General features: G+C 53.5%; 1 protein-coding gene across 1 annotated transcript in view; it reads left to right on the top strand.

Moving 5' to 3' along the window:
* The first annotated feature begins 9,970 nt into the window (after window positions 1-9,970).
* Window positions 9,971-14,149, top strand: part of SLC4A5 (solute carrier family 4 member 5) — a 29,540-nt gene continuing 25,361 nt past the window's right edge. Inside the window, exons 1-3 of the mRNA XM_074563888.1 lie at window positions 9,971-10,073; window positions 13,461-13,621; window positions 13,859-14,014. Of these exons, the coding sequence (XP_074419989.1) occupies window positions 10,021-10,073; window positions 13,461-13,621; window positions 13,859-14,014 (370 nt within the window). The 5' untranslated portion in view covers window positions 9,971-10,020. The remainder of the gene's footprint in view (window positions 10,074-13,460; window positions 13,622-13,858; window positions 14,015-14,149) is intronic.

Below are 14,149 nucleotides of genomic sequence, written 5' to 3'. Positions count from 1 at the left end.
TTTAGGATGGATATTGGGGAAAATTTCTTCCCAGAAAGGGTTGTCAAGCATTGGAAGAGGCTGCCCAGGGCAGTGGTGGAGTCGCCATCCCTGGAGGGATTTAAAAGCCGGGCAGACGCGGTGCTGAGGGACGTGGGGTAGTGGGGGTTTGGGCAGTGTTGGGTTGATGGTAGGACTCAATGATGTGAAAGGTCCCTTCCAACCTACACCGTTCTATGATCGAGGCGGCAATTCCCTCCCACATCACGCAGGTTATAGGAATTAAACAGCCGGTGTGTGTTGGGTCCAACGCTGCGCTGGGAACCGGGCCCGCGGAGGGAAACCTCAAGCAAGATGAATTGCAAAAATACAAGTGTGTTTTTAGCAAGAGAAACCAACCCAGTGGAACCCTCTGCAAAGCTCCCCGGGCTGCTCTGGTGCTGGCGCAGCAATAACCTGCCCCGGGCAAAGCTTCCCCCAGCAGCCCTGGGTCAAACGCAGAGGAGGGAGCGGAGATCGGGGACCCGTTTTCTCTCCGAACGCACCAAAATCCCTCGAGTACCCCCCGGGGGACGGCTGTAGTTGCCGCATCTATCAAGCAGAGAAGGAATCATCTCAAAAAGCAAAATGCGAAGGGGGGGGAAAAAAAAAATAAAAAAAAATAATTCTTTTTTTTTTTTTTTTTTTTTTTTCCAAAGAGCGTATGTATGTGTCCGCAGCGCCGCTCGGCGAAAGAAACGCTGGGTTTTTTAGTGGTGCTTTTTTATTAATAAGGGTATTTTGGAAGCCGGAGGTTGGCTTCCTTTATTTGGATGCCCAAGCAGGGCAAGGCGGGTGAGCTCTGGTGTGCGACTGCCGGGCTCTGTCTCCCTCTTCTGACTGTTTCCAGCCTTTATTTTTTAACTAAATGAGAAGCCGTCCCCAGCACAGGCCTAAAAAAAAAAAAAAACAAGCCACTTTTTGAACCGTTTATTTCCTCAAATCCTGTCGGGAATGGAGCTGTAACCCACCAGGGCTGAGCGGCGGGGTCGGTGAATTTTTTTAGAACGGCGGGGCTAACGTTAGAGCGGGTTTTGGGGTGGTGGTTTTTTTTTTTTTGGAAGCGGAGAAGGTAACACCCGCAGCCCAGGGAAATCTGGCGAGCACAGTCATTTAAGGAATAATAAATAACAGGGTGGCTGCCTTCGCCCGGGCAGCTCACGGGCTCCGGGGATTTTGCTTTTCTTCCTTCTTCCCCTTTCCCACCTCCCCAGGAGGTGTTTGGTAAAACCTTAAGAAATACAAAGTGGTAAATTCAACCCACTCTTTGTATTTCCATGTATTTGTAGAGAGAAAGTTCATTGCTCTTATTTTTCTCTTTATTCCAGGACAAGCAGCCGCCAACACCTCCGTACTGTTCTTTCTGGCTGGGCAGAGCCGGACCCCGGCACAGGCGGCATTGAACGGGTCGGATGCAGGTTTTCACGCCTGGATTAATACTGGTTTTCGGCAGGTGGGGGGAGACGGGGAGAAGTCGATTCCTGCATCAAGTTTGGCACCCGGCACCCGTATTCCCAGGGAGCGTTGGTCCGCAAACGCCTGGAGGACGGGAAAGGCAGATTTAAGCAAGGGCGTGGAATCCCAGGTGCGCTTTGGGAAAGCTTTTCTCCCCGCTTACAAACATCCTTCGTAACTCTAAATAAAGGGGATGCCAATAACATTCCCTAATTCACCCTGAATTCCGCATCTTGAAATCGCTGCTGCCTCGCTCCGCACCTGACCCTGCTACACGTGGAAGAGCAGGAGTATTGCATCCAGTGCTGGGGCACCAACAGCAGGACAGGGAGCTGTCGGAGCGGGGATGGAGGAGGCCTGGAGATGCTGGGAGGGCTGGAGCCCCTCTGCTGTGGGGACAGGCTGAGAGAGCTGGGGGGGTTCAGCCTGGAGAAGAGAAGGCTCCGGGGAGACCTTCCAGCCCCTTCCAGGCCCTCAAGGGGCTCTAGGAAAGCTGGGGAGGGACTCTGGAGCAGGGAGGGGAGCCATGGGACGAGGGGGAATGGGTTTTGAACTGAAAGAGGGGAGATTTAATTAGATATTAGGAGGAAATTGTTTGCTGTGAGGGGGGTGAGCCCCTGGCCCAGGTTGCCCAGAGAAGCTGTGGCTGCCCCATCCCTGGAGGGGTTCAAGGCCAGGTTGGCCGGGGCTTGGAGCAACCTGGGCTGGTGGGAGGTGTCCCTGCCCGGGGCAGGGGGTGGCACTGGATGGTCTCTAACGCCCCTTCCAACCCAAACCATTCTATGATTCTATAATAAAATCTGAACAAAATCTGGAATAAAGTATCAAACAGGTTTTGCTTTGTTTCCGCTGCGACTCCGGATCGTGCCATCGAATAATCTCCCCAGAGGCGAGAGAAAAGCCCCTTTATCAGATGACCTCAAAGCACAAAGTCTGATTTCCCAGTCCTCGTTTTTTCTGCTTAACGATGAGGCTGGTTGTGGCGAAGCGCCGGGCGCCGCTTTGATGCGGATTTATTGATACCCCTGTTAAAAGGCTGAGCGGCGGCGAGGAAGCCGGGCGTTAAATAGAAGCAGACGTGTCGGGAAGCGAAGCGGGCACGCCCGTGTGACCCAGAGCTTGGTTTTCACGGAATCGAATTTACGGATGTTCCACACTTTAAAAGCAAAACGTGGAAAGTGCAAAATAATTCGGCGCGCAACCCTCATCGAAAAACCCCACCAAACTCTATTTGATGGCCCAAGGGCCGCTCCTGTCGTCCCCGGGAGTTTAGGAGCTTTTTTGGTGATGGTGGTGCTTCTCTGCACCTCCCTGAAGAATTTCCTTCCATTCCTTGACATCAGATGTAGAGGATATTGCACGGAGACAAAAAATAAAAAGCAGTTGCCCTCCCAGATCCCTGGCAATGAAGGCAAAATTGCTGCAAAAAAAAAAAAAAAAAACCCCGCACAAACCCTAAAGCCCCCGGAAGGCGCAGATGTTGAAGATGTTGAAGTTGGGGATGGACAACTTGATTTTTCCTATGTCCCGGTGGTCTGATATCTAGAGACCGTCACTGCGCGAGACCAGGTCTCCGCTGGCGTGAAACGTCCCATCCTCTCCAGAGGTCTCTTTGCATCCCGTCATGCCTTTCTGCTCCCAAAGTCGATCGGCGGCGCCCAAAATACATTTTAACCTGGGAGCTACAGAGCGTTTGGCAGTAGGCGTCGATGCGATGGTTGCAAGAGCAGCTTTCTCTCAAGGCAATCCGGGCTCCCGCACCCACCGGCGCCCGTGACTTTCCTCTGCGGCCCCATCCTCTGATTTTTCAGCGTTTTCCGGGGAGCTCAAGGTGAGTTTATTAACGGTAAAACTTGGTTTTGTGGAACGGGGAGCTGGTGGCTGTAGTGGGGATGAATTGGCAAGGATAACGGTGCTCTCCTTTTCTTCCCCTTCTTTCCAGCGCGCTTGCCGTCGTGTTTTGAAGTCTGCGTCACGCTTGTGTTTGTATGCCAGGATTTTGCGGGGGCGGGGGGGGAAGCTTTATATCTTAAAAAATTAGAGGGGAAAAAAATCCCAGGCTAGTTATGACTCTCATAAACGAGCCGTAATCAATCAGGACCTTTCATTAATCAGTGGATCTGACGGGGGTTTCTCAGATGGGTTATTTTTGCCGCCCAACAGAGCTGCGGTGGAGCTCCCGCCAGCCAAGCTAGATTGCAAAAAAAAAAAGAAAAAAAAAAAAATTTTATATTTCTTCCTAATATAGACCCAGCCGACGGGTTGTGGTGTCCCCATCCATCATCCGGGGACCCCGACCCAGCGCTGAAGCTCGTGGGGAAATCTCTTGGGGGATTTGTGATACTTCGTCCGTTAGAAGGTACCGGCTCATTTTTAGAGCAAAAATATTTATGCCGGCAGCTGGATGGGGATTTTTTGCTGTTTCTCCTGCTAGAACCAGCTTCCTAAAATCCTCAGAATTAGCCCCATAATGTTATTCCGAGGAAATCAAGGCTTGTGACTGATGTTACCCCTTAATACGCCCGGGTTTGGGGCAGGGTTGTCCATCCAGAGGTGTTTTGCCCACTGAAATTGGTTCCTGCACCCGTGCAAAAAAAAAACGTCGGTCAACAAAAGAAAAAATCCCAAATCTGTTAAACCAAGAGGTGTCTGCAAATAGCAACTGGGTTAAGGCTGGAGCTTGGATTGGGCTAAAAATCGTCTTTGCCTTGGGGGAAAATGGGTCAATAACTGGGCAACCCAAGCAGAGGCGACCTGGCCAGCCCCGGACCCTTCCAGATATTCAGACGCACACCCCGTTCGCTTTATATTTTTAAACTATTTGGCTTGAATTGAGAGGTTTTATTCCCTAAAATAGATGGATAGTGGTATATTGCCACGGATGCGAGCAGCCGGAAGGGAGGACACGGGGAGGCTGGCTCTCCGACCGCTCTCAAAGTGACTTTGGGAGGCATCGACCGGCCTGCCACGAATAGTAACCGTTCTCCCATCCAAGTCAAGTGTGAAAGGCAATCACTGGAGGTCAGATAATTAGCAGATTAATTAGCGTCCGTGGCAAAATCCAAAGAAACTCATACAGGGAATAAAACAACAGGTTTGAAGGAAGGTATCTGGAAGCAGCGGTGTGTGTGCGGTGTAAAATCTGTGCTTAGGGGATGGGGGAAAATGAACTTTGCTTCTGCAAAACCTCTTTTATGTCTGCAGGTCCCCCAAAAATATTAAAGGGGTGCTTGTGGCCAGCAAGCGACCCCTGTTAACTCAACTCGTGTCCGTAATTGTACCGGCAAATCTCTGTAATCACCTCTTACGCTTCACTTTACGCCTTCCTCTGAGCAGCAGAAATAAGAGACGGGAGACGTAACCCCGGTGAAATTTATATGGATTTCCTTAAATACGGGGAGAGCGGAGGTGGAGCGCGGGCAGGGCTGAGAGCTCGCCGTGGCGAGACGTGGGCGCCGGCAGGAGGTGCCGGAGGATCCCCGGTGCATCCCTAGGGAAGATCCCGGCTCCCCGGTGCATCCTCGCCCCGGGTGGGATCTCACTGGGGCCCCACCTGAAGGATTCCCAGAGCGGGGAGCCCCCGGCGGGCCAGCGAGGAGGCCATTCCCTCCCCAGCACCCTTTAAATTCTCTCTTCTTTCTCCACCCCGCGGCTCAGCTCTCTCCGAGCGGCGGGACCATGCTGGAGGATGAGGACGGGATGAGCGAGAGGGGACTCAGCAGCTCCAGGAGGAGATACGACGATGAGGAAGGTGAGCGAAACCTCGGGGGACACCCCACATGGCAGCGGGCTCTTCCCTCTGGGGGCTCGGTTCGGCCTCGTCCCATCCGCGACATGGGAAAAGCCCCTGGGGGTGTTTTAAGCCTGGTGGGAAGATGGCAAATATCTCCCTGGCTTATTTTTTGGCAAGTGAGGAAACCCCAGATCCGCTCTCTTAAAGCTTTTTTATTTTTATTTTGGTTTTTTCCCCTCTAGATTACCACTCCATCTACATCGGGGTGCCGGTACCCCGGGGCTACCGGAGGAAACGGCGTCGGCGAAGATCTGCCTCCAGCCGGGACAGGACCAGCGAGAGCGAGCGGCACTACGAGCGCCAGGATCGCTCCGACACCGACGACGGTGGCCACGGCTGCTACGAGAGCGGCAACGACAACGCCAGCAGGACCAGTGAGTCGCCCCCCCCGCCGCGCCGGGCTTCCCAAAAAAAGCAGGAGGGGTTTTGAAGCGTGTTTTAATCCAGGATTAAACCGCCCCCGGTGCACTTAACGGCGTCGCTTGGCCCGGCGTTTGCATTTGGCGCTGCTTTTCCCCACTCTTCCCAGGTTTAGTTTTCCTTGTGGATGTCTCAGAGCTGGGCAAAGGGTGTGAAATGGGATTTGAGGCTGGGATTTGATGGATGGGGTAAAAAGAAGTTGTCCTTGCCCTTGGGACCTTGTCCCTGGGAGCTTGTCCCTGCCCCTGGGAGGACGCTAACAAAGAAATGGGGGTACAGCGGGGTCCCCGGTGACGCAGACATCCTCTGGGCATCACACCTTGTTCCCGACAGGCTTTTGCCCGGTCTCGTTAAATCTCCTTAGCGAAGATTAACGTTTTGCACAGCAAAGTAGCTGTCGATCTCTCGGGTTTGGGGTTTTTTTTTTTCCACCCTGCCTATAGATGTTGGCATTTAGGTTGATGCCGGTCGCCGCTCCGCAGGGCGGGCAGGGGCTCGGCTTTGCTTTTCCCTATGGAAGGGAAAGTTTTCCAGGGTTGTTGGGTTTTTTTTTTTTTGGTTGGTTGGGTTTTTTTGCATGGGGAGACGTTTTTTATTGCCGCGGGCTTTGCTCACAGCTCCTTCGTATGCTTTCGGCGGCGGCGCGAGCGGGACCACGGTCCCCTCCTTTCCGCAGGCAGTAAACGCCGCCGGGATATAACACCGGGCTGGTTTTTGGGGGGGGCAAAGTCATTTTATGGAAGAAACCCCCCTCCCAAAAGCCTCAACTATACAGCAGCCCTGCTTTCCCCCAGAAAATCTCCCTCATTTGGATGGTTTTTACCCTAAAAATCTCTACCCTGCGCTCGGTGGGGGTTATTCCCGCCTTGCTCCGAGTGGGAAACAAAATCCCTCCGCAAAATGACCCCAAACCTTTAATTTCTGTCCTCCCCCCTCTTCCTCCCTCCCCTTTCTCGCTCACTCCATCCCGCTGCCGCCCAAAGCGCTCACCTCTCCTACACGCGTCCCGTTTGATTTGGTAACTTCCCGTCATGAGAGCCGAAGGGAAAGGAAAGTGCTTTATATTCCCTATAATCTGCTCCTTAAGCCTCGGGAGTTTAACAAGCCTGAGTGGATAAAGGAGGAAGTTTGGAGGTTTGGGGTTTTTTGTGGTGGTTTTTTTTTTTTTTTTTTTTTTTTCCCCTCTCCTTACCGTGCAGCAAAGGTTTGGTTTAGCCGGGAAGAAATGGGGGGAAAAATGGAAACGATTCCAGGTAGGTGTTCTTTTCCCTCGCTCCTCAGCGTCCGTGGTGCGGGGAGGGGAAGAAAAACTCCATTTTTCTTTTTTTTTTTTTTTTTTTTTTGGCTTTCCAAGGGAAAAGCAACTTGGGAGCCTGCGGGGGGGGGTGTGGGTTGAGGGTCAGGGCATCAAGCTCCAAAATTCACCCCAAAAAATACAAGGTGGGGGGGAAGCTGTACCAGCTTCCAGTGCTCCAGGGCAGTGGGGAAGCGGAAAAGACGGTATTTGGAAGGAGAAAAGTCTCCCAGACCTGGGGTTTTCTTGAATGGGAACAGAGCATCTAATCCCATGGGATGTGCACCCTACTATCCTCTTTTTTTTATTGGGGGGGGACCCTTCTGAGCCATGAAACCCTGGGAAAAGGCTGTCGCGTACCGAGAAGGACCGCGCCAGCGGATGGTTAATGTGCCAGAGCCTTAAATAAGGCTTAGTCCCGCTGCCCAGCCAGATTCCAAACCCCGGGCGGCATCGCGTTCCCCCATTTTATCACCTTTTTTATTGTACCTAAAGCCAGAGCGGGATTTTTGGTTTGGAAAAGCATCGCTAGGCGAGGTTTTGCTGCAGGATCGACGTTGGGGTGCGAAGGGCTCTGCGCACCTGAAATTAAAGGAGGTATAAATCAGTGCGACTGGTCCGTCCCGTCCAATTACCCATGGAAATGTGGGCTTTTGCGTATATAAAATTATCCTGTACGATCGCGCGCGTTAACGCCGAGCTCATTCTGCGGCTGTGGGCTCCGTTCGGATGCACCGTGGCTGAAACCACGGTGGAGGTTTGGTGGGCGTCAAGCAGGAACTGCAGCTGGGAGCATTTTCCCGTCGTAAAAGCTGGTTCTGGGAGGTAGGGATCCGCTCGGGGCACCCGTCAAAACTGTGTCTTGCAAGAGATAGGAGCCGATTTTGGGGTGGCTTTGTGGGTTTTGGCCAGTATCGCTGCAATAGTTTTAATCTTGCGTCCCCTGGAGGTGCCAAGCCTTGGACGCCGCTATTCAGTGCCTCCTCCCAAGCGAATACCTGCTGCTTCCCGGGATTAATTTAGGTGCTGGATCAATTTTCCAGGAGAAAAAAAAAATGATTTTTGAGAACTGGGTTGTAACCAGCTGCTGGTCCGGGTGCTTTCCCCGGGCACGAAAGGGTCCTCCAGGTGAATAAAGCCCGTGAATTTTGGCTGCACGGCGTTGTTGGTTTAGCAACCAGCTCTTTTCGGGTCAGCGGGCGGCGGGGAGAGGAGGTGGAAGCACACGTTGTGCGCTGAGAGACGGGTTTATTCCTTCAGCTGGGGAGAGAATGGGGGAAAAAAGCTAAAAAAAAAAAAAACAACCCAAAAAACCTCTTTACGTGCAAGCTTTCCTTTATCTTTCGTGGTTTCCAGCGACTAAAGTGTGTCACCTAAAACAGGTATTTCCAGCGAACTCCCTTTGCTGCCATCCGGATTGTGGCATTTCCAGTGAATTTGGGGGTTTGAAGGAAGTTTAAGGTTTGGTTTGCAGAGCAAAGCAGGCGGCGTGAAGCCTTGGCCCCGGGGGTCGGCGGGGGTAGCGGGGGGAGTTCTGGTATCGCACCGATTTCATCCTCTCTTACGCGAACAGCACTTAGGCTTAAAGAGCCTGAAGCCTTCCAGGCATGTAGCCCAGCTCTAAAATTAACAGGAATATTAATAATCATCATAACGAAGCTTAGGGAAGTGGAAGGAGGACTTGACCACAGGGTTTTAGTCCTGGTGGTGGGGCTTAAAGGGTTTAAGCGGTTAAGCAGGCTCAGCCCGGAGCGCGAGGGACATCCTCTTCTTTCACGGCCGCCGCGACTTGGGTTTCGTCTGCTTTGGTGGGGTAACAGGGCAATATTCCCGATTTTTCCCTCCTCTCGCACGCGGCAATTTAATTCCCTGCTTTTTCGGGTACCGCTTTACCCGACTCGCTGATTCCCAGGTTTGGGAACAGGAGGAGTCTGCCGATAAAGACGTTTTCCCCAGCTGGATTAACCCCTGCTGTATTAGGAGAGGGCTGCGAGCCAAGGTTTTATTAAAAACACACCGTTTCCACCGAGCCTGGCATAGGGCTGGTTTTAAATAAGGGGGCGAGCGGGGACCGGTCCCATCCGTGCCACGTCCAGGCTCGTACCCGGGTGTTTGATTCCTCCCTCCAAGCGAATTTCTGAGGCTTTTCTAGAAAAGCGCGTGAAGACGGAGAGAGGGTTAAAGAGAAACCCCAGCCTGGTGGGGTTGTGTTTTTTTTTTTCCTGAGAGGAGAGGGCAGGTCCGTCACCCTCCCCTGGCCACGGGGAATGCGCCAAAGATGAAAAACTCTTTTCCCATCCGTCGGGAGATTTGCAGGCAGGCGACGTCTCCCCGCTCCCCTTCCCGAAACACACCACCGGCAGCAGGAGGCAATAGGTGCCCTCCCCAGCCCGGCTGCTTCTTTGCAGCAAGAAACTGGATTTTTCCTGCAGAGGTGGTAAATTTATATTATTCCCCTCGGATGATAGGCGTTCCCCTCGGGGATCCAGCTCCTGCATCCCGATACGCAGTGCCGGAGACCGTAAGGATTTGGTTGCTGATGGCAGGAGGCTCTAACCTGGCAAAAAGGGGCTCCGTGGTTGGAAAAATGTGGGATACCCCCCGGAAATGGGATGCATAATGCTTCTGGGAGGGGAATTGGATTATATCGTATATAGGGGTGGCCGCGTTCCTCAATTCCCAGCCCGGACCTATATATTCCCCACTGCTCATCCTCTCCGCCAGCATCCCAGATCTCTTTGCACAGGGATTTTTGGGACAGGATTACTTAGAGTTTCCCCACGCCTCAATGTCTCTCACCTTAAATCTTTTCCTCAAAACCTCCTTTTTTTTTTTTTAACCCCAGGATCCTAAATAGCCTTAACAGATCCCTTTTTACCCCTCCGGGACTTTCCATATGGGAAATGGTGTGGGATCGTTTCATCTCAGGCTGATGATAAACCACTTTTTTTGCCCCCCGACAGTGTCACCGGCTGCCGAACGCCTCCGCTACATCCTGGGGGAAGACGATGAGGCCCCCAACCCCACGCTCTTCACGGAGATGGACACGCTGCAGCACGACGGCGAGGAGATGGAGTGGAAGGAGTCGGCCAGGTGAGCGGCAGGAGGTGCTTTGGGTTGAAAAGACGTCGGGTAAAAATCCCGTTCTGGGTGGAAACGGGGTTGGGGAAGGAGCATCGTTTTTAATGAGGTTCGAAAAGCCGGGCCTGAATTAGGGAAATGCAAAAAGGCACGCGTTTTTGGGGGTCGTTGCACCTGCAGCCTGCCGAGGAGGAAGAGGAAGGTTTCCCATCTTCTCCCGTGTCTTGGATCAACCCCAGAGCCGGGGTTTTTCCCGGTTGCAGTGTGAGAGCAAAGCCCTGCAGAAAGGGCTCGGGGTGGGGAAAAAATAAGGTAACGTGCTGGGAAAGGGGAGAATTGGAGCAGAGAACCGGGAAAGGGGAATAGGGGGAATGGGAAATAGACACAAATAACAGTTCCCGGAGTCATTTTCGCCCCCCAAACTTTTGCTGGCCAGGCCAAGAATTAATCTTCTCCTACCCCTCAAGCAATAATAATAAAACCCAACCCACTGCATCTTTAATAAAAGTATTAGAGGAGTTGCGAGTGACGTTCGCTTTATTGAACGAGGAGCTTATCTAAGGGAAAAAAACTCAAATCCGAGTGGGATTTTTCTCCTCCCAGCCTCAGCTGTGTAAGGGCTAGCAGGGTCGGGGGTTTTTGGGGGGGGCTTTGGGAAGGGAGTCAGGGATGCTGATGGCACCCCAAGCCCTTTCCTTTCAGTAGTGCATGGCCTGGATGGAGGGACAGAGCGTCCCCTCGGCAGGTTTGCTGGTGACACAAAGCTGGGGGGGGTGGCTGACACCCCAGAGGGCTGTGCCGCCATCCAGAGAGACCTGGACAGGTGGAGAGTTGGGCAGAGAGAAACCTTATGGAATTCAACAAGGGCGAGTGCAGGGTGCTGCCCCTGGGGAGGAATAACCCCCCGCACCAGGACAGGTTGGGGGTGACCTGCTGGAGAGCAGCTCTGTGGAGAGAGACCTGGGAGTCCTGGGGGACAACGGGATGACCACGAGCCAGCGATGGGCCCTGGTGGCCAAGAAGGCCAGTGGCATCCTGGGGGGCATCCAGAAGAGCGTGGCCAGCAGGTGGAGGGAGGTCATCCTCCCCCTCTGCTCTGCCCTGCCCTGGGGAGGCCCCATCTGGAGCCCTGGGTCCAGTTCTGGGCTCCCCGGTTCCAGAAGGACAGGGAACGGCTGGAGAGGGGACAGCAAAGGGCCACCAAGAGGACGAGGGGACTGGAACATCTCTCTGATGGGGAACGGCTGAGGGATTTGGGGCTCTTCAGTCTGGAGAAGAGCAGGCTGAGAGGGGAGCTCGTCAGTATCTAAAGGGCGGGGGGCCAGAGGACGGGGCCAAGTTCTTCTCAGTGGTGCCCAGGGACAGGACATGGGCAACGGGCACAAACTGTAACTCGGGAAATAAGGAAAATTTCACTTTGAGGGTGGCAGAGCCCTGGCACAGGCTGCCCAGAGAGGTGGGGGAGTCTCCGTCTCTGGAGACATCCCAAACACCCCCCTGGAGGCGTCCCTGTGCCACCTGCTCTGGGTGACCCTGCTCTGGCCGGGGGTTGGACGGGGTGATCTCCAGAGGTCCCTTCCCACCCCGGCCACTCTGGAATTCTGTGATTTCCGAATCCAGGTGCGGAGTTTTGCCCGAGGGATGGCGAAGAGAGCAGGATCCAGCCGTGTGGGTGCTCACCCCATCTCTTGAGGTGGTTCTTGGCATCACCAAAAATTTGGAAAGCTCTTAAGCATCCTCCCAGTTGCCAACCCTGCTCAAAACGCAGCAGCATGGGGATGCTGTTGCTAAAATCCTCCATTTTCCCTGGAATTATGCATAGGTCTGTGCCTGCTCATCCTTCCCCACTCCCTTAAAAGCTGGGAAGGCAAAAAATCAGCGTTTGCATTGGGATTTTCATCTGGGAGGGCTTGAGATGGAGGTTCCCAAATTCCCCCCGGGAAGATGGAGGTTTCTCAAGTCCCACTTTTTCCACTCTCCAGCGAGGAGCGGTTCAGCTTCTTTAGCCGCAGGAGAGCAGCTCCTTGGTGGGAGCAGCGCTACCTGCGGCTAAATCTGCAATAAATGGAAATAAATGGAAATAAAGAAGCCGAGCGCAGCAGGGAGATGGGGTTTTGTTGTAGCCTTGGTGAAAGCGTCACGGGATGGGGCAAAGGCGCCGCTGGAAACGTGCCTCCAGTCCCGCACGCCGCCCCGTGTGCGTGCTAATAACCCACTTTCGGCAGGAAAATGGGGCAAAAAAGAAATGAAAAAGGGACCTAATCGGCTTTGGGCGAGCACAGACGGGGCTTAGCGGGTGCTATGGCGGGAAGCTTGAATTTCCTCCCAATAAAAGCGGCGTTGTTTGGAGGGCTGGAGAAGCGGGTTCTGCAAAGAAAGCCGGGTGGGGAGCTTTGGCATGATGAGCACCGGGGCCCAATTTTACATTTTTGGATGCGCTGGGGTTTTGTCCCCAGCACAGACCATTCCCGGCCCTCCCAGGTAATATTTTGGGGCTTTTTTTAACAGGGACACCCTGCATTTTCTCTTTGCAGCAGCATTTTAATGCGCCTCCCTGCAGCCAACACAACCCCGCGCTCTCCCCGTCCTTCCCCTGCGGTGTTCGGGAGCCATCAGCCGTTTCCAAAAACCCTTCTCCTCCTACATCCTCTCCGTCTGTGCCCTGTGCGGCGGCAGGAGCCCAAATCCCAGTTGTACCAGTTAAAAGTTGTAAGGTTAAGCCCTGCGCAGGCTAATCCACGGAGCCTGCAAACCTCCCGTAAAGGAAAAGCAGCTTTCTTCCCCAAATTGACGTCTTGTCGAGAGCTGCCTGCCCTCCCCGGAGCCCAAGTTCCCGGGGAGCTGGGAGAAATCAGCCACCATTCCCGAATGTGCTCTGAAGTCTTCGGTTTGTAAAATTAAGGGGAAATGAGGAGGTGGAAGGGCTGATTTCCAAGGGTTTGCAAACTCTTGTCGTCTCCCACCATGGGAATGAAGCGCCCGGGTTGAAGTCTTGAGTATTGCTAAGGAATTAAAAAGGCATTTGGGTTTTTGCGTTCCCGCGTGCACGGCTGGTCCACGCGGGTGCGGATCCTGGCTAAGGCAAGCTCGGCTCCTTGGGAAAACCTCCCAAATCTCTCAGGAGCAGTTTGAGGAGGGTGAAACCTGCGGGGTTGAGTTCAGTGGTGGGGCCGAGAGGTTTTGCTCCGCTCTGCAACCACGCAAGCAGCACTTTCTCTGGTTCCTTGGTTCCTCCGTTCCCACGCGGAATAACAAGCCAAAACTTTGCAGGATGAATTTATCCAGGTTTCCAAAGCTACCGGCAGAAGGGAAACTCCGCAGGAAAAGCGATTGTCTTATTCTCTTCTCGTACGCCATCCCACTCCGGGCCCGTCCCCACGCCTGCTGCTCTCGTTTCAGGTGGATAAAGTTTGAAGAAAAGGTGGAGGAAGGCGGGGAGAGGTGGAGCAAGCCCCACGTGTCCACGTTGTCTTTGCACAGCCTCTTTGAGCTGCGGACGTGTCTGCAGACGGGAACGGTGCTCCTGGACTTAGATGGCTACTCTTTGCCCCAAATTATAGGTAGGAGCCAGCAGGTACCAGTGGTTTTGGATGCATTTTTCCCCATGTCCTAAAGTTCTGGGAGCAGATTTAAATGCGTTTACTTGCTGCATGCAAATATAAACCAATTTGCACGGGAATAACCAAAGAGAGGAGTCGAGAGCCATCGGTTTGGTTCGATAAGCGTCATTGTCTTGAGCTTTTGGGGAAGGTTTGCAGTAGGGTAACCCATGCACCTCCCTTGTTCGGCGCTTGCAGACGATGTCATTGAGAAGCAGATCGAGGACGGTCTGCTCAAGCCGGAGCTGCGGGAGAAGATAAGCTACGTGCTCCTCAGGAAGCACCGTCACCAAACCAAGAAGCCAATCCACCGGTCCTTGGCCGACATCGGAAAGTCCGTCTCCTCCAACACAAGTGAGTCCTTGGGGTCCAACCTGTGCCCAGTTGCATCCTTGAGTCTTCGGTGAGTGAGCCCAGGGGGAGGAAGATCTCAGGAGAAGGAAAGGGGGAAACCCAACCATTTGGGGCACCCAACCATTTACGGCATTG

The sequence above is a fragment of the Larus michahellis genome, chromosome 20, assembly GCF_964199755.1.
Source record: "Larus michahellis chromosome 20, bLarMic1.1, whole genome shotgun sequence".
NCBI lineage: Eukaryota > Metazoa > Chordata > Aves > Charadriiformes > Laridae > Larus > Larus michahellis.
This window is presented reverse-complemented; position numbering and strand designations above follow the sequence as displayed.